This window comes from Trichoplax adhaerens, genomic scaffold, assembly GCF_000150275.1.
Source record: "Trichoplax adhaerens TRIADscaffold_1 genomic scaffold, whole genome shotgun sequence".
Lineage (NCBI taxonomy): Eukaryota > Metazoa > Placozoa > Uniplacotomia > Trichoplacea > Trichoplacidae > Trichoplax > Trichoplax adhaerens.
In genome coordinates, this window is record NW_002060943.1 from 9,047,299 (window position 1) to 9,068,661 (window position 21,363).

General features: G+C 33.3%; 3 protein-coding genes across 3 annotated transcripts; 2 read left to right on the forward strand and 1 right to left on the reverse strand.

Moving 5' to 3' along the window:
• Positions 1-3,776: 3,776 nt before the first annotated feature.
• TRIADDRAFT_49735 (uncharacterized protein) lies at positions 3,777-5,909 on the forward strand (the record flags this gene model as incomplete). The annotated part of the gene is made up of 3 exons (XM_002108114.1): positions 3,777-3,848; positions 5,239-5,343; positions 5,745-5,909. 3 exons carry the CDS (start codon positions 3,777-3,779, stop codon positions 5,907-5,909), a joined length of 342 nt encoding a protein of 113 aa, XP_002108150.1.
• Positions 5,910-8,869: 2,960 nt separating this feature from the next.
• On the reverse strand, positions 8,870-11,666 carry TRIADDRAFT_52327 (uncharacterized protein; the record flags this gene model as incomplete). The annotated part of the gene is made up of 4 exons (XM_002108841.1): positions 8,870-9,106; positions 9,243-9,471; positions 9,644-9,842; positions 11,180-11,666. 4 exons carry the CDS (start codon positions 11,664-11,666, stop codon positions 8,870-8,872), a joined length of 1,152 nt encoding a protein of 383 aa, XP_002108877.1.
• A 1,551-nt stretch (positions 11,667-13,217) lies between these two features.
• On the forward strand, positions 13,218-19,695 carry TRIADDRAFT_19973 (uncharacterized protein; the record flags this gene model as incomplete). The annotated part of the gene is made up of 24 exons (XM_002108115.1): positions 13,218-13,274; positions 13,752-13,990; positions 14,164-14,258; positions 14,629-14,777; positions 14,888-14,989; positions 15,112-15,162; positions 15,322-15,432; positions 15,532-15,653; positions 15,776-15,874; positions 15,946-16,032; positions 16,127-16,202; positions 16,312-16,421; positions 16,555-16,655; positions 16,749-16,865; positions 16,960-17,081; positions 17,186-17,298; positions 17,365-17,431; positions 17,541-17,688; positions 17,775-17,839; positions 17,915-17,997; positions 18,674-18,746; positions 18,847-18,980; positions 19,133-19,247; positions 19,327-19,695. Coding segments are annotated over 24 exons (2,805 nt in total), but the record flags the coding sequence as incomplete, so codon positions are not given.
• Between the last annotated feature and the right edge of the window lie 1,668 nt (positions 19,696-21,363).

Genomic DNA, 21,363 nt, shown 5'->3' on the forward strand with positions numbered 1-21,363 from the left:
AATGGTAGCTGTTTGCGTAAAAGTTTCGAATAAATATTACGAAACAGTAGTCACTTGTAGCACCCATAACAGTAAATTAAATTAAAACACGCGTAAAGTACATTTCAGTAATGATAATCCAGGCTCTAAGCTTTTGATATGCAATACTCTACTGTTATAGTGAGGTTAGTGACCATGTCCAGATGTTCTGAATCACTGTAGGCCACAAACGATTTTAATTTCTTAATATATAAAATCGCAACTTGAATTTGCCACATACCCAACTTATCTTTGAAAGCAACAAATTTCAATAGATAAATTTATTATAACCGCACAAAGCAAATACATTTCGATAAAAATCTATAAACGGAGATAAATTCAAAGTGAAATCTCAGCCCATAAACTCATGATGTACTCCAAAAGTCTTTAATCTTAAATAAACTGTTCCTAATGAATCTTCACCTTACAGAATAATAAATTATATTTGCTATGTTGCACATACAGTGGAGTATATCATTAATAAAGTTACAGTTATGACTACGTGTATAATATTACTCAAGAATATAGTAGTACTTAGAAAATAAATCATAAAAATCTTTTTACCAAGTAGAGTAAAAATATACGTTCAAAATTCTGTATAAGGTCTTTTGCCTCCTTCTTGATTGCAATAGCCCGAACTATTCAATTGGTACTGCTGTATTCTACTTCGTAGCAAATCATGATGCGTGAATAATCATGACAACTTCTTAAATTGGACTATTACTGCAAAATGCTGATATGAAGTACTGTACTTAGTATGCTGGACATTTACATATAATGATACTAAAATAAAAGTAGTACCTTGAAAAGATTCGCATTTATAACCTTCCATAATTTAATTTTTATGGATCCCTACTTATACATTTGTCATATACAATTGGATTGTCAACGCAAACTACACTGAAATGCTTCTGGTTCGGATATCTTTTTTTTGTATCAGGACATAAGCATGGGATTGTTAAATGTTTTTGCCACACCTTACGATCACAATACATTCCAAAAACGTCACGTACTCCTGAATTGACGGTAGCAGTCTTTAGATTCATCAGTCTTGGAGACACTAACCATCCAGGCTTAGCCTGTAATAACCAAATAAGCAAGATAATCAATACTCAACAAGTGTCTCCTGTTACACTTTTTAATTTCTTATATAAAGCTTTAATTAATTAAAGTAGTTCAAAATTTTCTAAGTTAAGACAATTAACCTGCAGTATACGTCGCTTCCTGCCGTCACCACTCTTCCCAAGTCCTCTTTCGCCAATGTGCCACATGCGACCAAGAGTGGGGACCACGACATTATGTCGCCCAGGCCACATCCATGCAATTGCTTCAGACCAATCATTAGTCTTACTTGCCAAAAACTTTGAATGGTATATTGCTTGCCATATTGAAGCATTAAAAGAGTAAGCCATACCAGGAAAGTAAAGCATAATTCTAAAGTAAATATCAACGTATTATTTATACATGAGTGAATAATATCAAAAGCAATCTGTTTATACTAGTACATAATATACGTATAGTACTGTATAACGTTATTTGTCGAATCCTTAGTAGTTAATATGAGCATTAGCGAAAGAATTGACATCGAAGAATATTCGTAATATTTGATCACTAAAACAATATCTGCAACGCATTACCAGCTTGGCTAACACTTTAACTGTCTTCAACTTACAATATATACTAATAATTATATATATATATATATATGTATAACATCTATATATTGGATAGCAGCATTAAATTAAAAATAGCCTTTTACAGTACATGGTTAGTATTAGAAGTACTGCTGCTGCTCATTCAACTGGTAGAGTTAGTTACGGAAGAACCTGATAACGAAGGTATCCGGGTGAGGATTTACAAGGTGTTCTCCTGACCATCCTCCCAAACCAACAGCAATCGTGTTCGGATTAGAATTTTTTACTTTTAACATAAACCATATAGCTTTCAAGGCATCTTTGGATAGTTCGATATCATCTTCTAAAAATAGAACGTCTCGCTGATATTTATAGCCTAAATCAAAAATATCTAAAAACTGATCATTAGAAAAATACATCCACATACCAGTTCATTTACTGATTCATTGTAAAATGCAAGAATATAAACTGTGTATCTAGCAAGCCTCAAACATAAACAATAGTATTATTAACATTATATCCTGTTTACCCCAGTACATAAACGTTTACTTATCGTACAGTATCTGCAATTGTTAAAATTACCTGAGCTCTCAAATACTAATCTCATGATATTGTACCATTGCCTTTTATACTCTTTAGCGTTGCGTTTATTACTTTCTGTAAGAAATGTCTTGGCTTTACAAAACTTGACATTAGCTATAATGTCCTTTGTTTTTTTTACATCTTGAGTTGATACCACGGGAGTTTTTTGACAAGCAAACAAGCAAACGCTGGCAGAACTTAATCCCTCTATTGCCTTCAACGACTTTATTAGCCGTTCCATATATGCAGGTCGGTAAGAACAAAATATGACAATCGGGATTTTGAAGTTACGAAATTCAAGTTCATTAGAGGTGAGACTTTCACTTTTAATGCTGCTGGTGCTGGAGTTTTTTACAAGATATGTTGGTGTAGTCTTGGCATTAGGAGAATACTGGTGTTTGACCTTTAATTTACCATTATTCGTGATAGGGGTACTCTGTACCTTGGTTCCTTGAAACGTCATTCCCACTTCATTTTTCGATGAACCTTCCTTATTATGCTTGTCTAAATGCATGACAATTTCGTCATTTTTTCTTTCCACAACGTTTGTTGTTGCATATTTGGAGGTAATTTTTCGATAAAGTGTTGTCGGTACTAGTAAGCAAGTGATTATCAGTAATCCTTGCAAAAGCCGTGTACTTTTCATTAGTACGCCTGACATCTATTCACAGTTTATACAGTAGTACAGTGATGAAAGCTACAATTAAATTATTATTTTATCGCGTTGGAAATTAGAAACCATCTTTCCTGCCAATTAATTCGACAGTTGCACAAACTGGTACAGTACAGTACCAGTTCTCTTCTAACAGAAACGTGTACTGTACTGTACACAAGTGCAGTTACGTCACGGTCCCTTTTGACTACGTCAAAAGGAAAACGCTGCAAAGCATCGGCTCCTGCTAGACCTGAGAACGGTTCGGTTCGGATCGTTACGATCTATGCCTCCACCACTACAATACAGTACTGTACAGTACAGCATCATGGATCAGAGAGTCACCCACCATTTGCGTGTGTGGACTGGACATTCCTCGGACTGTCGGACATTGTCCAGTACAGTACTGTACACTGTACAATTTCGCTTTGGACTGTAGACGATATTGTCTTTTAGACTGATATTTTAGAATGAGCATTACGAGTAGCGTACAGTAATTGTATCAACTTGTATAGAAGCTTAGCTCTCTAGCTACATAATGGTATACGGTATAAAGTATAGTAATTTTACGTTAGTTTCAGTAATATTTTTTCCCTTTTTCGCAGTCTGAAAGAAAATAAAAACATCGTACTGTAGACAGAGCCATTGGACCAAGCCACTTCTGAATTCCTTTTTCCCATTAAACCTCTTATTACAGTACTTTACGCGTACTTTTTACATTGTACTGTACTGTATTGTACTGTACAAAAGTACAACAGCGACTGCGCACTGCTGGACATTTATCCTTTTTCTTTCTTTTTGTTGTTACCATTTGGCTTCGCGATTTTTAAACGTTAAGCCGATAAACCTTGAATTTTTTCAAGCCAAGACTAAAGAAATTGGTAAAAAGAATGAGTTATCAGCTTTACAGAAATACGACGTTAGGTCAGAGTTTACAGGAAACGTTAGAGGAACTGATACAGGTCAGTACGATGGAGATCGTGTTTGCTTTTCGCATCGCATCTTGAAGCTAAGGGCATGTTATTATTGCATATCGTTATTGCATGTGGCTATCTTGAATTGAGTTCTTGGTCAAGGTTCGAAAATCTTGACTTAAATATATAGTATGATTTATGAATATGATCTAGTAGTTTTCAGCTAAATCGAAATCTGCATGCACGCTTGCCTGTGATAGCAACCTCTGCTATGCGCAGGGATATAACTGTGCATTGCCCAAAAAAAGAAGCGTGACATTGTCAAAGACTACTATACGTTTACGGTAGAGGTAGACGCTAATTCTGCTATCTGATCATGCTGTGGTACCTGAAAATGAGAAAAATACGGCACGAGGCAATCATGGATCCCTTTTAGTAGCACGTGATAATGTACCAGATTTTGTTTGTCGATAATACTGATATTGTTATGCTGTACTGTATAAAAATCATCTTTAAGGTGGAACAACTAGCATAAATAGCGACGAGATAAATAAGTTACGAGCTCTGTCGGTATATCCAATAAGGTGGAACAACTAGCATAAATAGCGACGAGATAAATAAGTTACGAGCTCTGTCGGTATATCCAATAAGGTGGAACAACTAGCATAAATAGCGACGAGATAAATAAGTTACGAGCTCTATCTGTATATCCAATAGGATCTCGAGCTCTTACAACGTGTTCGATTATACTTACTATACAGTGTACAGTATATTACTGTAGTAATCAAAAGGCGAGATTAGAAATATGTAATGTACAGTATATGCTCTCAATTCATTCTATTTGATCTACAGCGGCCAAGAGTGGACGTGAATATGCAACATTGATTGTTATTATCTACTGCGTAAAAGGAACTTTACTGCACACCACTGTTATACACCGCTATGTAGTAGGAAAATAGTAATGAAAAATCATTTCAGAATAATAAATCTTAAAAAGTATTCCGCGCCGGTGTCTTTTAGCCGCCACTTGTACAAATACGATTCTGTGATAAATTGCTTTGCACGAATTATCGTATATCAATTGATGAATGGTAGCAAATCATACTCGGCGATCTAAAATTGGCCAATATACAGTATATACTGTACGCGTATATAATATAAATTCACTGAGGTACATGCTATTCATATAGTAGATTTTATTATGATAAAAACTACGAAATCATGATTGCACAATTTATAAGTGAGCGTTCTAGTTGATAATATGTTAATATATATAATAATGGTTTCTTATTTCTACACTTGCTACCTGCTAGTTCACGACAATTTCCATTTTGAGACATACTGCCGACTACAACTAAAAGTCACAGAGATGGCTACACGTATTCGTTACTGTAAATGAAAATAATTAAGAACGACAAAATTCTATTTTAATCTCTAGACGCAGCAAATTGATCCTGATTTGGCTTTGATCGTTCTACTACAATTTGATAAAACTATTAATTCCGCATTAGCAAATCGGTTACGCACTAGAATGTCATTTAAGGTAAGTTTTATATCAGTTAGGAATGCTTGAAAGTGCTCAACTACTTCACTTTTTTATCGACCAAATTGCTGTGCATGTTTTACTGAAGCAAAATATCTCTTATCCACTACTTTATAAAGTATACTGTAGTCGTTATACTGTACTAATGAATAATAGTATAGAGTTTTTCTAACTGCAAGAACGATGTATTGATGTTGTGGAAAGAATCGTAGAGTCAAGAAGAATCCTATAAGTGTCTTTACAATTTATGCAGTATTAGATATGTACAACACAGTCCACTACGAAATATTTTAATATTATCTTAATCCGCATTTCTAACCCATTGTAAGTACAGTATTAGCGACGATGAGCAAAAAACTTACAAGGAAATTTAAGCGTTTTCTGCTTCATGTTTTATTTAGGGACATTTACGAACATACAGGTTTTGTGATAGTGTTTGGACTTTAATTGTTGAAAATGCGGAATTCCGTGAGACCGGAAGCGATACACACTCGTTTAAGGTTGACAAATTGAAAGTAGTTGCTTGTGACGGTAAAACAAGTGGCCTAGAATGTAAGGAACTTTAACTAGAGTACCGATTCTCTTCCTGACCAAGTCAATACATCACTCCGATATCTTTTGCTAATTATAGTATTTATAGCCAAACTGACGTGAATTCATCCAGTTAAACACTAACAGTAAACCCATTACAGTATTATGTTATTAAGTAATTAATGTACCTACTATGAATTAACCGGACAAGGATGCCTAGTTAAACTTCAAGCTTAAAATATCCTGTGCATACACACAGTATTGGTTTAAGAAATCTACTATCTATTACATTGATTTGAAACATAAGTACACTATTATACAACTTCGCCTCATTACATATACTGCAATATTGTTGCAAGGTTAATATTCTATACACATCAGTGTCATAACATTAATTAATTAACATATACCTAGATCTTGTCCGCCTTAGTTGATACTACCAAAGTAGCATTGTTGTTCTGCAGTTTCGAACGCTCTCATTGGATATATATTTGATGCCCTGCCCTCTTTTATCATTTTATATATATATAATCTAAACCGTTTTAAGATGTGAAAATAAATTGATAGATAACATATCGATGTATTAATAATATGTTTGAAAATCACAAAAACTGAAGTATTCTTTGTTCACTGAATTTTTGTGACACTTTTCTATTTACCCAAAATAGTTTGATGAACTTCAAATCCTGACAAGCTAGACAGAAATAAAACCTTACAGTCGATACCATATAATTAGACGATCTCAGCATTCCACAATAAATCTGAAGTCCGGACATCGCGATACCATAGTTATCACGGAAATAAAAATATATCCCAATATCTTCTGGTGGAAATATATTATTATATCAATGAAAATAAATCATGCTATGTTTCTCTTAGGCCTTCATTTCTTTGCATTTACGTGCTAATGTTCAACTATTTCAATATGATTTATGTTGCCTAAGTAAGATTATATCTGAAATGCCTATTTCTGTACACATGATCATTTAGATAGCTTATAGAAAAATATTGAAGGACTAAAATATTTAAAATGTAAATCTGTGAGCTTATAAATCCTTGGATAATTAATTTAGCAACTAATTGTATTATTATTGTATTCATTAGATTTCATACTTGACAAGTAAATCCATGATATCGAAAATATTTAAAATAATAAATTTATTTAGATTGTACTGAAACGAGTATTTATAATTTACTATCATTTCTAAGCATTACTCAAGGCATGCCAGTGATACTGTCCATCATGCATCTTACATGTACGGTATTGAAGACTGTCAGTTGCAATTACTGTAAAGTCGTCATGGAACTAATAGAGCGATGAGTTAATCTACCGTATGGATCGCAATCTTATTATGATGAGTTAGACCCGTTAGGGTAAAGGGTATTTTGCTAGTTATTACGTTCATGAAAGTTATCTGGAAAACAGCCAGCTCTGACAGCATATACTTTACTAGTTGTAATTACATACGTGGTACATATATTATTTATGCATTAAGACTACAGAAGGGGAACGTTTATGATAACATCATAGCGTAGTGTATCATTACTGTACACATGAAGCCATTAAAACTATTTGAAAACTTTAATAATATGATTGAATACGCGCAGATATAATAGGTTGTTAATAAGAAAGGGTGACAAATCTAGTGTCTGATGGTAGCAAAATAGATAGAATGAAAAACTACTGACTTCAGTCCAGAGGAGCAGTAAAGTTTTACACCGTAGTATCATACGAACAGGTTACATTAATATTCTAATTTCTTGTAACAGCATTTAATGTAGTTCCCTTATACAATAATGTTGTAAGTCCTAGTAGATATTTAGTAAAGAAAATAATAAGAATGGCCTCTCACATTAAATCGGAATGACTGTCTTATCGACTGTAATCACAACACGTTTATAAAACGTAGGAGAAATCGGTAGCGATTTAAGCCTCCACGAAATTTATTTTTTACACAGTTTATGAACTAGCAGCTATTATAAATTATAATCAAAATTCTAATAAATTAGATCTTCCAACACTAAATTATCATCATCGCAGTGTTGTACGGCAATCAATAAATTTTAATTTTAATTATAGTCAATGAACGTATAATAATGGATAAAATGTGTATTTTTGATCTAATTAATATCGGGTGCAGTGATTATAATGATGAACTTCACAATATTGAAATATCTTTGATCTCGAAAGAGGAACATATAAATTATTTATAGGCCTTTTAAATCTACCATGAGTCAGTAACACCCTTTCATATTTACTATGCATACAATATATGGCAATCATCCAAAATCTATTCATATCTATTAAGAACACCGATACCCGCATCTTAACATTCCTAGATAGTTTGACTTCGTAGGCTATACAATGTAGATTATACGATACTTCAATTTTATAGTAATTGTAAATGAAATCAAACAAAATTCACTGATTCTTAAAATACTGACAATAACTTAACTTACTCTAATACACTAACTGTCTAGTTCAGTTTGAAGGTAATCGTATGTGGTAAATTGTTGATTCCATTACATCTGTACATTTATGCTATACGAACCTGTAGTTATAACTACCGAAGTCTGTTAACTTTTATTATAAATTCGACGCAATTATTATAATCACTTTCTATGCATGAAATACACGGCAGGAATTGCAATATTTATGAACTGAAATACGTTTTACGAATTTCAAATGTTACTTATAAATCGATTAAACATAGATTCAAAGAGCTCTTGTAACAGAAAGACTGGTTAGAACTCAAAATTTGAAACATTTACGCAAATTAATATTTTCTATTGTTACTTTTAATTATAATAGATACCACCTCGAATACACTATGTTCAAAATAAAACTTTGATGCATACAATTTAAAATGTACAATATTAATATTTTAATACCAGGAGATGATAAAAATGTAACGATATTCTTTGTCTATTCTAATATCCGTATCTATTTATATTGTATTACACAGCAACGTCAACAAATTTAATTGCTCTAATATTACGGATCTCGACCTATACACTTATCATAAACACCAGGAAACTTTACGCACACTATCTGGAAATGCTTTCTATTCGGATATAACGATCTTGTCTTGGGACACATACACTTGACAGACATGTATGGTGTCCAATCGCTTGGATTACAGTACATACCGAAAAGATCTCGTTCACCCGTATTCAAGGTGATCTTATTTAGATCTACTAAACGAGGAGATTTTGACCATGCAGGATTTGGCTAAAAAGTTGTGCATAGAATGTTATTGACCATAAATCAGCCTTGTTAATGCCATATATAACAATACTTCATTTACTGAATTCGTTCATAAGACAGCATAATAATCTAAAAAAGCTTTTATACACGAATAGCTGACCTCAATCCTACGTCTTTTCTTTCCATCTCCAGTATGCCCAAGCCCTATTGCACCAATATGCCATATTCGTCCAAGAGTCGGAACAATCACATTGTAGCGACCTACCCAAAGCCAACCAAGGGCCTCAGACCAATCGTTGACTTTGATTGTTAAGAAACGAGACGTTTTAATTTCTCTCCAAACAGAAGCGTTGAATGCGTACGCCATGCCGGGAAAGAAGAGCATATATCTTCAAAGAAACATAAACAAAGAAATTATGTACATACATAAGCGAGCAGCAAATAGATTATTTTATGTATATGTAGATAAAGTAACATGCAGAATTTTTGGTAATAGTATTGCTATGTATTACTTTCAAAAGCCTAATACTACTTAAAGTTTATGCTTTCGAAATTACACACCGAATCACCACCGTATCTGGGTGAGGATTTACAAGATTTTCTCCTGACCATCCCCCAAGTCCAACAGCAACAGTCTTATAACGCGAATTTTTGATCTGTAACATGTACCATATCATCTTGATGGCGTCTTTCGAAAGCTCGATATCGTCCTCTAAAAAGAGAACATCTTCCTCATATACAGATCCCAAACCAAAAATATCTACGAGTAAAAGCACCAGAGTACTTGAGAATATTCCTCAAACGATTCAAATTGATCAAGTGATGTCATTTTTTATTATAGGTAGAAACGCTAGTGCTAGCCAATACACGATATATTAGCTTTCAATTGTTGAATACTTGTAGACATATCTATAAGTATCTCAAGTTATACTTTAACAATTCATACCTTATCGTATTATCATACAAAATAATGGATACTCTATAATTTTAATTAAGCACAGGACTGTACGTTGTAACTTTCAATTAGCGCAGGGTAGAGGCACAATGCTATTAATATTTACATCAAAATATTATGTTACTCTGACTACCTGTTATCTAGACATTATTTCAGCAGAAAAGGTAAAACTGCATAGGCAGTATCGTGTATTGTACTGTACTAGAGATATAATCGTGTTTTGCCTAAATAGCTACAAGTGAAGAAGTTTGAAATGTATGACATCTACTAATAAGTTAATAGCATTGCATCTAAATGGCTATCTAAAAGTAATATAACGACAATGAAATTCACGAGTAAAAGTAATTATGAGTTAATTTTATGCCACATCGCTTGTATCCACTTTGAAAGTATCAAGCATATCATGTAACAAACATCCACGTACAATACTGTAGGTTTAAAGATTTATCCAGCTTTTGGTATACTTCTGGCGTGCATGACAACACGATCATAATTACTTCATGCTCATGGATTCTATAATTGAACATTTTAGATGATGGATGACAGCGTGCGCATAGAACTGTATTTACAATTTACAAGTACAACTTAGACATAGATACAAGCATATTTACACTTGCGATACATTACAATATTTATCTACAGTAGACAAATATACTGGTTCAGCTCTAGGTTGAATGCTGTATCGATACAGCAGGTAGATACGTAATATAGTGGCGTCGATTGCTAAATTAAATGATGACACAGATCCTGTAGATGATAGCAAATAGTGAAGGAACTTAATCTCATCATTAAGAAATTTGATACTATTGATACAACACACACACAATTAACCATTATTGATAACCTCAAGCTAATCTTAAGAATTTAAGTATTGCAAAAAATAGATTGCCGCACCAATAGAATGTACTTGATTGACTGTTTCATCGATCCAATTTCTTCTTTAAGTTAATGTACAGTATAGTCTATTGCTGTGTCTATATACGATTATATATGCAAATCTGCATGGCACTAAATTTTGATCGAAAATACCATGCGTCAATATGATAAGCTACTTTACTACAATTGTGTAAAATTGTGCAGAAATGTAAATAGGTTTTAGCGATCAAGATTTACACCATCGTTCCATTACAATGATACAGTACCTTTGTCCTCGAAAGTCTGCTTTACAACATTATACCACTGTTGTTTATATTCTTTTGCATTTCTACGTTTACTCTGTGTAATTATAGTTTTAGTCTTGCAAAATTTTACACCTGCAATAAGTTGGTTGGTTTTTTTGATATCTTCATCTTTGACGACTGGTGATTTCTGACATGCGAATAAACATGTGCTATTAGGATGTAGACCATCAATATCTCGTAGCGAACGCAATAATCGTGACATATATTCGTGCCGATATGAACAGAAAATCACCATAGGAATCTTTATACTGGTAAAATTACTTTCGAAGGTTAATGGAGGAGCCGTTGCCAGTGTAACTTCATTATTAGTAAAGGTAATTCCATTAAGATCAGTATCTTTACTTTTCGATATATCAATGTCTTTATGATTATAACTAGAATTTCTAATTTTTATAATAAACATGAATGCGGTGATTACAATAATAACTAAGAAGCAACGATGCCTCATTTTTGAATTGCACGACCGTTATTGCAGCAAAGGAATGAAATCGTTCAACAGTAAAATTGGAAATGTAGCTAAAATTGAATCAATAAGACGGTGTTACAAAGTTGATAGCGTAGTTACAGTATGTATCAAGCACAGCGGTACAATAAGGAGGCAAACTTCAAGATGGAAGGCAAAATCGATCGTGATTTTTTTAGTTTACATAGATATTTTACATCCTATGCAGAACCGCATAATACGAGTACGGTGAGTTGCACGATGGCGTTTGTGATGATCCAGTTGTCTGGCACTATCTAATACTGTCAATCCCAACCAATTGGTGTCGAAGGTTTCGGCCTTGTACCCAGTTCTATACGAATAAATGTGCTTTGCTTATAGCATGGTATAATTCAGATATTACGATCTATAATTCATTTATTTATTAATTAATCAATGAATAAACGCAGACTTAAATCGCTGGGTTAAGAGTGTTTCAAAATCGTGACCTGGATCAGCTCCTACACGATGAATCATTATGCAGTCAACAAAGCAACGTTGCAGGTGTGATGTGTACTCAGGTGTCCCGTACCCGACAGAGACTGTTACGGTAACAGTGTTCCTAGCGACTGTAGTGTACAGTGTACAGTACAAGGGACTTCTAACAGTACTGTACAGTACAGAACTGACGTCTACGGTACTGTACAGTACAGTACTAAACACAACTGCACTGTAGAATACGGAACGGAATCACATGGATTTGCGATTCCGTTCCGTTCCGTATTCCATACCGTTCCGTCGAAAATACAAAATCTTACAGTACTGTACTGCATACTACAGTATTAATTTGCATAGGTTCACAAAATATTTTCTCGGCATACTGTACACACTACTATACAGTACTGTACAGAACTGATATCTACGCTAATGTACAGTACTAAACACTACGGACTGTAACTCACTGTACTGTACAGTACAGTACTGTACAGTGTACAGTGTAATGGTGTATTTAATTTCAAAATTTTATTTCAGAAGCTAGCGCGTACCCAAGTAGAGATTTCTCTTGCTCTACAACTTGTAGTCTTTGGCCCTCAGTATATTACTTTCATATTTTTACAATGGAGAAAATTTCATTTCTACGATAATTATCCATCGAACGAGTGGTACACTGATAGCTGCACTCTTTTACTCATAAGATTGTAGTACTGTATTTCTTTCTTAGCAGTTGTTGTTAATAGATAGTACAATATACGTTCGATAACACTTCCATTCAAGCTTTGCCTTCATTAATTGATTTATATTTAATACGATCGATCTCAGACAAGATGACCGAGGTAAAAATTATAAAAGTCTTCCTGTACTCTACATGTACTATTAATCAATAACTTCAATTTTATTCATTGTCATACGGTACTACTGTACTTGGAACTAAGGATATAGTAGCACTGTAAACTCCAATGACTTAGCATAGTTTACATAATGTATTACAACTACAGTTTATGAATGACCGAGACGGAATTAACTTGTAAAACCATTCTATGCAATGAAATAATTTAATTTTTAAATTTGAATTTTTAGGACCACTCAATAAGTGGAAATCGTATTGTAATAGGAGTGTGCTCTATGAATAGAAAAGTAAGTGCTATAACTAGTAACTACAATTACCTACCTCTCTATGAAGCTTGTCTAAAAAAAGTTTCAGAGATTGTATCAAGTTAGTTGTGGCTTTCAATTAATATGCACTATCGCATACAATTGTTCAATTATACTGTATATTCATTATTTATCGATTGCAGTTGAATCTAGAGTTGTCGATATTAAGAGTTTTTGTTACTATGATACACCATGGACAACCAAATACCATTGTTGTACGGTAGTAGTCTGTGTATTCAAGTATTCAATGCCTACAGGTTATTGGTTATAAGCTGTACGGATAGACTAAAATTGTACTCTCATTCCTATTCTCTACTTGCATTAAAACTATTTTCCTGTTGATGTAAAGCACACTAGTTTGCAGTACATGTCGTTGTTGTAGTACTTTTATTTTACTGTTAAAATAAACTTATAAGAGTATCTAAGCTGAACGTAATTTCTGCTTTACTATGACTTCAGTCAAGAGCGAGACCAATGAAAGAAATACTGAATCGCTTGCGTAAATATGATTCGCTACAAATTATTACCTTCCAAGATGACGTCATTCTTAATGAACCGGTCGAAAAATGGCCCTGTTGTGATTGCTTGATAGCTTTCTACTCTTCTGGATTTCCCTTGAAGAAGGCGATAGAGTATGCACAGTTACGAAAGCCGTTTCTCCTTAATGATTTAACGATGCAATACGACTTGATGGACAGGTACGAAAATACTATCTTAAAAATTTCAGGCTATCTAATTGAACTTAACAAGCTCACGTTTGTCCAATTTCCGTATACATTTTATGCAAATGTTGGATAGAATAAACTTTAATCTGTACGAATTATAAATATGCCCTTTGTAATAATCAATATGTCTTGTTTACAATATCCAGAGCAAAGGTCTACAGGATTTTAAAAAAACATGAGATACCAATACCTAGATATACCATCTTGGAAAGAAATTTAGACAATGAAAATGATGGTCAGAGTAAGTTTTACTATATAAAGACTGTAAACTTATAATTACCTTAACCATGGACTACTAGATATCTAGTAGTCCATTCCCTAACTGATTAAAGCATATGCCCATCTTGTAAATAGTATCAAAGATAAGTCCAATTAGGAATCCATGGAAAGGTACTAGTTTAGTGTAGACTAGTGAAACCTTTGCTATTTGACCTAAAATCTAGTAGAAAGTGTACATCAAGGCACATTTTAGAAATTTGAAGGATGCAGCAATAACATATGCAATAAAGCTAATGTATTAGCTACCTATATTCAGAAAGAATCCTAATTTCCTCTAATTACTAATAACCCACCAAATCTTATTTATCGTACATCACAATAATAACTTACAGACATTGATGAACTTGAAGATATCTTAAAAGTTAGTGGGGAAATATTCCACAAACCCTTTGTTGAAAAGCCAGTATCGGCTGAAGATCATAATATTGTCATATATTATCCTTCTTCCGCTGGAGGTGGAAGCCAGCGACTATTTCGTAAGGTTAGCAAGATCCTCTGCAAGTATATTCAATTTCTGCACGCTAAAATTATTAAGGTGCTTAAATTACAGTTCAATATACTTGATTGATGGCCAAAATTTATATATACTAGATCGGCTCAAAATCAAGTGTTTACAAGCAAGAAAGCCACGTTAGAAGAGATGGGTCATACCTTTACGAGGAATTCATGCCCACAGAAGGAGTCGATGTTAAGGTACTAGACTTACTTATCCACTTGCATAGCATTGCGCTCAACAAGTACGCAAGAGACTGTATCATTACAGAACAATTACAGCTTTACAGCGTTATAATAGTGAGGTACTCATATAACTTTAGATCTACACAGTTGGACCAGAATATGCACATGCTGAAGCTCGAAAATCACCAGTAAGTTACGACATCACCATTCGAGTAAATTATTGAAAAGCCACTTGTTGTAAACGATTACATTGCCTACGCAAAATTCAGATACAGTATCAAAAAAGTAGCTTTTTTATATGTATTTTTATTTAAATAAAATTTAAATTTTTTTACTCACCTTTACAGGCATTAGATGGAGTTGTTGAGAGAGATATACAAGGGAAAGAAGTTCGATATCCTATCATTTTGACAGCTGCTGAAAAAACTATTGCCAGAAAAGTGTGTCTAGCGTTTAAGGTGATTTGTAATATTGCAATTGCAAATTAAACTGTTTAGGAAAACTGACTTCATTGGAATGCGTAACCGCCTTATTGAAATGATTTGTAAAAATTGTAGCAAACTGTTTGCGGTTTTGATTTACTAAGAGCAAACGGTAAATCGTATGTCTGTGATGTAAATGGCTTTAGCTTCGTCAAAACATCTCAAAAGTATTATAACGACTGTGCACAAATTCTAGGGTAATGACCAATTTTTATTTCTATTGCCACAGTACTAATCATAGACATCCTATACTTTAAACAATTGTTTTTTTGTCTTATAGTAATTTAACTGCTAATAGTGTCATTAAATTTTTCCCTAGACATATGATTTTGTCACATTTCTCACCTCAGCAGCCCATCCCCCTAGTAATATCTCGCAAGGCGGATGATGTACCTTTAAGTATTAAAGTTAAGAATGGGTTGGTAATCTCAATTTGCACTATACTACGTATTAATACTCTTGTTGATATTGGTATCCTAATTCATTTAGCCTAGAACTCCGTTGTGTTATCGCTATAATGCGTCACGGTGATCGTACGCCAAAGCAGAAGCTCAAAATGCATGTAAACCATGAAAAGTAAGCAGAATTTCATGTACTAATATAGAATATACTTCTTAGCAACTACAGAAATTATATAGTGAACTAACTATAGCATTGGATTGTTCTTTAGATTTATCGAAATCTTTCGAAAATATGGTGGAAGTGAACGTAAAAATTTGAAATTAAAAAAACCGAAACAATTACAAGTAATCCAATCGAAACTAAATTACCTATTCTCTTCACTCATTCGTTAATAAAACTCATTTCTATGCCTTAAAATACGACTAACATTATCTTACACATCATTTTGGTTAGGAAATTTTAGACATTGTTCGAGAATTGCTATTTACCTTTGACTCGAACCAGGACAAGACTATCTTTGAATCTTACGAAAAATTACAACAGCTGCGCGCAGTCCTAGAAATGTACAACATAAAAATGAAACATTACGTTATCTTTCTAATCTTACTACTTTAAATGTTTTATTTCAACTCTGTAGTAGGTATTTACAACAACTCCACTCTTTGTAACACATGGATATTTTCACTGAAAATATAGGTACGGTCATTTCTCTGGTATAAATAGAAAGGTCCAATTAAAGTGTATGAACAAAAGAATTAGAGCTGACGGTAACAGCAACAGTAGCGACGATAACAGAGGTGACTATTAAAAAGAGAGAGAAAAATGCTTGTAAATATTTATAGAGCAAAAATTATTCCTTTACATCAAACAATGAACTTTTCGATCTTAAGCTTCTAGGCCTAGCTTACTCTTGATTGCAAAGTGGGGAGGTGAACTAACACCTTTAGGACGTAGTGAAGCTGAGCGCTTGGGTTGTGCTTTTAGATGTATATACCCAAGTGGTCAAGGTGCATTATCTACTTCTTATTTTAATACGAGGATAAGTTGAAAAATTTGGTTAAACTCCTATAAATAAGCATTCCTTTTATGTAAATATTATAGGAGAGTATAGTAACTATCCAGGATCCGGCTTCCTGAGATTACACAGCACTTATCGACACGACCTGAAGATTTATTCTTCCGATGAGGGTCGTGTGCAAACGACTGCCGCCAGCTTTGCGAAAGTATATAATTATTAAATGTTTGATTTACAAGTTTTATTATAGTTACGAACTATTTATCGCTATCCCCAATTAATTTGGAAGATGCTCTGCTTTTATTTTGTTAGGGTTTACTCGACCTTGAGTGTGGCTTAACTCCCATACTGGTCCATTTAGTGAAGAGTAACCACACCAATAGGATGTTAGACACGTCAACGCATGCAGAAAGCCTCATGATGGAGTAAGCACCTTTTTGTTAATTGATCACTGCAATGGGATCAGATATATACTAAGTCTATTCTGCTAGAGTAAAAAGTCGTTTACATGAGATCTTGCAAAAAGATGAAAACTTTACAGAAGAAGACTATGCTTATGTACGTTAGGATTTTAATTTTTAGTACTTATAACAAAGATTTGGTGTCCTCTTTCTCCTTCTTAAATAAGTAATTTCCTATTACGTGAATTAATTTATTACTCTTATAGCTTTCATCTGTGAAATCAAATTCCATTATTGCAGCAATGAAAATGATAGGAAATCCTCGCAGAGCTTGTCAAAAAGTGTTTGAATTAGTTCGATCTCTTACCAAACAATTAAAAGGTCTTATAGAAATTTCTGAAAACCAAACAGAAGGTAATAGATAATTCAGTTTTATGTTCAGATGTCGTTATAAATATCGTTACTAATTATTGATGGCACTTTCTATACATCTTTATAAGAGCCGTTGTTGTATATGGGTGAAAGTTTGGTAATGATGTATAAAAGATGGACAAAACTGGAAAAGGTTAAGTCAATTAAATTCATTCAAATTTTATTCTTCTCAGAACGTATAAGTTTCATTCGTAATGCCACAATTTAGGAATTTAAGAGAAATGATTTATTCGAAATTAGTAAGATACCGGATATTTACGATTGCATTAAATATGATGCTCTGCATAACAGGTCAGAATATGAACTTGCTTGCTATACAATAAATGTAGATATATATATAATTCGATCATTTCTAAATATGAGTCCGTGTTACCGCAATGCACCATAAAATTACATTATCATCAAGCTTATTTATCCAATGTTAATAATAAGCCTTGTAAAATATTTTTTTTAAATTGGACTCGCTCTCATTTACTTACCAGAAACTAATACTTATTATACTATACCTGCTATCTTGACAGTCAACTCAGTATAGTAAGCTACAGGAATATACTATCAGAAATATACAGCAACATGGCTATGTATAATTTAATAGAATTCTGCAACTACATGTATACTTCATTAACTATAATGTGATACGAATTTATAGTAAAGCTTGCTACAATTTTACTATAAATTTCGTATCTTAGTAGCTATAACTAATAGTATTAGGAACGTAAGCATAATGATCACTATCAAGGAACAGCGTAAAGAGTACGATAATTGTGAAATTTATGTATAATTTTGTTGTCAGCCTAAGTTCAGTGAATTACATTTGTATCATTATAGGGCTTCTTTGCAGTAATATGACGTAGCCCTGTTAATATCTTTTACAATAACATAATTGCAAAACGAGAATTAGTGTACTTATTTCAAATATCCAAATAATTAACAGATCTCAATTGTTAATTAACTTTTTACCATCTAGAGATTTACGACTTGATAATATACACGATCTTTATAAAGCCGTAAAACCTTTAGCTGATATTGTAATTCCACTGGTAAGATTAGTATCATGCCTTTTTTCTTTGACTTCAATAATTAATCTATTACTTCATTTAGATTCTTAAACCATAAATTGCATTTGTTGTAACGATATAGGAATACGGCATTACCGGTGAAGAGAAACACGAAATAAGCGAAAAGATTTGTCATAATCTTTTTCGGAAGTTGCGAGCTGATTTGCAGCATAACATCTGCTGCGATACGGAGTCTAGTAACAGGCTCAATCCGAAGTAATTTCAATTATAATCAATACGCAAAAAAATACAACAAGCTTTCGTAGATTTAAAATAGCCAGTTTAACCAGTGTGTTTTAGCTCTGGAGTAAACTGGTACTAACAACGGATTACTTGACCTATTATAAAATTTGCAAAATAAAAATTAGATACTCCCAAGGTGTCATTACGCCTGATCGGCACGTTCGGACGCGACTTTATTTTACCAGTGAAAGTCATATCCACACCCTATTATCTGCTATCCGCGATAGCAAATTATGTGATGTAAGAAAAAATTCTACAGCACTGCAACTACTCATATGTGCCTTTAATAAACTCCGGTTCATAATACTATATCTTTCAGGCGTCTGATAAACAATGGACTAAGTCAATGGAATGTATGGAAGATATCTCTGAATTGAATTATCTGACTCAAATTGTTTTCATGCTGTATGAGGATCCCAGTCAAGATGTTAGTTCGGAACAGAAATATAGAGTTACACTACACTTTAGTGCAGGAGATCGGCTGCTAGAAGAGCAACTTGGTGAAAAGTCCATTTATAGAAAGGTATCAGAAAATAGTAATTTTAACGATAAAACGTCAGTTAAAGAGGCTCCTTCCAAAAAAGATGGAACTGATGCTCCTATCGAAAGTAGCACAGATGACAATTCAGGTAAGAAGTTCATATTCACTTTAAATACTGTACAGTATGTACTGTATGCTGCCAAATAGCGTAATTACTTTACGCAACTTTTAGACTTTTGTGAATGAATGAATGAATGAATTCAGTGGGCCCCACTATTAATTAATTTTTTTATCCTCTACTTTTAATTACCATAGTTTTCAAAGCTAGACGCTACTCATCAGATAACGGTTTGTAATACATAAATATTCGGTGAGTCAGTACTTTTTTCAAGTTTTTATAACACAATTATTATTATAATATTTAATAGACATAGCCAGAATCAGAGCTACTAAAAAAGTGACAGGATATAGCAGTGATGTTTCGTCATTGCTTGATCAGGCAACCCTTGAACAACCAATCCCAATGAACGGACTTATTGGTGATTAATTTACGCGCTATTATGTTAAAATACATTTTATTCGATGTCAATTTTTGAAAATTTTAATTTTTATTAGCGTTATATGGCCCAATTACTGTGGGTCGGTAATTACTGACAATTTTTGGGGTCCCGTAATACCAGTTTCGCCTATAACCGTCGAAGAATTTAGTCATTTTATATCATTTATAGTCCTTTACCATGATTTATATACTGCGTTTTACCCCTGAAAATAATAGTGGAATACAGTAGTTGGACTGCCCCATACGAGTAATACTTATTTATTTTTTTGTTGTTTGTATAAGTGCATCAGTTTTACAGCTTTAGAATGTAGTAACTTTTCCATTAGCTCGCCATGTTTATATCGTTCATCGTAAATTAATCGGGATATATCACATTATCAGAATTTTCTATATTTAGAATTAAAATTCGTAATGGGTAAAAATAGTTAAGGTAGTCATAATCAGCATACTGAGACCTACCGATTGGTCTTATAAGTCAATAATTCTACGACTACTATAGTGTATGATACACGCTTAGCAGTCGTTGCATATGGCGCGCTTGGGTCAAGGACATTTAATGACCACTTCAACATGGCTTCCGTGAGTGTATTAGACTACCATCTTTCTCTTCCTCATTAAATAGATGATGATGAGGAGTACGATAGTAGTTTTACAGCAGATAATCTGTGGAAGAAATGCCACGGATTGTGATTATCGATGATTCTAATGGATAATCCACCAAATCGTCGATTACAAATCATCCATAGGTAAATGGAGAAAAAGGAAAGACATCCAAGATTGAGCAAGGAACCTAACTTCGCTAAAATACCGATCGTTACTGTAATACATATGAGATTCTAGCTTCTCTTTATACAATAGTACCACTGAAACTTTATTTTTCACTTAATTGTTATTATTTTAATGTTAAATGTATTTGCTTCATTCTGGGCAGAAACAAATCGGTTGTAGTCAATTAAGTAAATTACTATGGGCGTTTCTTTGTATAGGGTTTTTTGTTTTTTGAGTAGATTGTTTTATTTTTAGTTTAAATTTACACTGTTATGTACGGTGGTGGTCCACGAAAGTTATCATTCTTAATTGAATACTATGTAATACGTTTAGAATACCTAGTATTTTAGTCTTTATTTTTCTAAAAGCTACTAACATATATGCCTTGCTATTATTTCTTTTATTTAATTAATCTAGGTGTATCAAGTCAACCTCTAATCCCTACTGTTTATCCTTTAATGACAATACACAACTCGTTAACACTGAGCCAAGTAAATAGCTTTTTAGAAGCCGCCATAAAATCACAAGATAAATTTTTTGAAGTATTA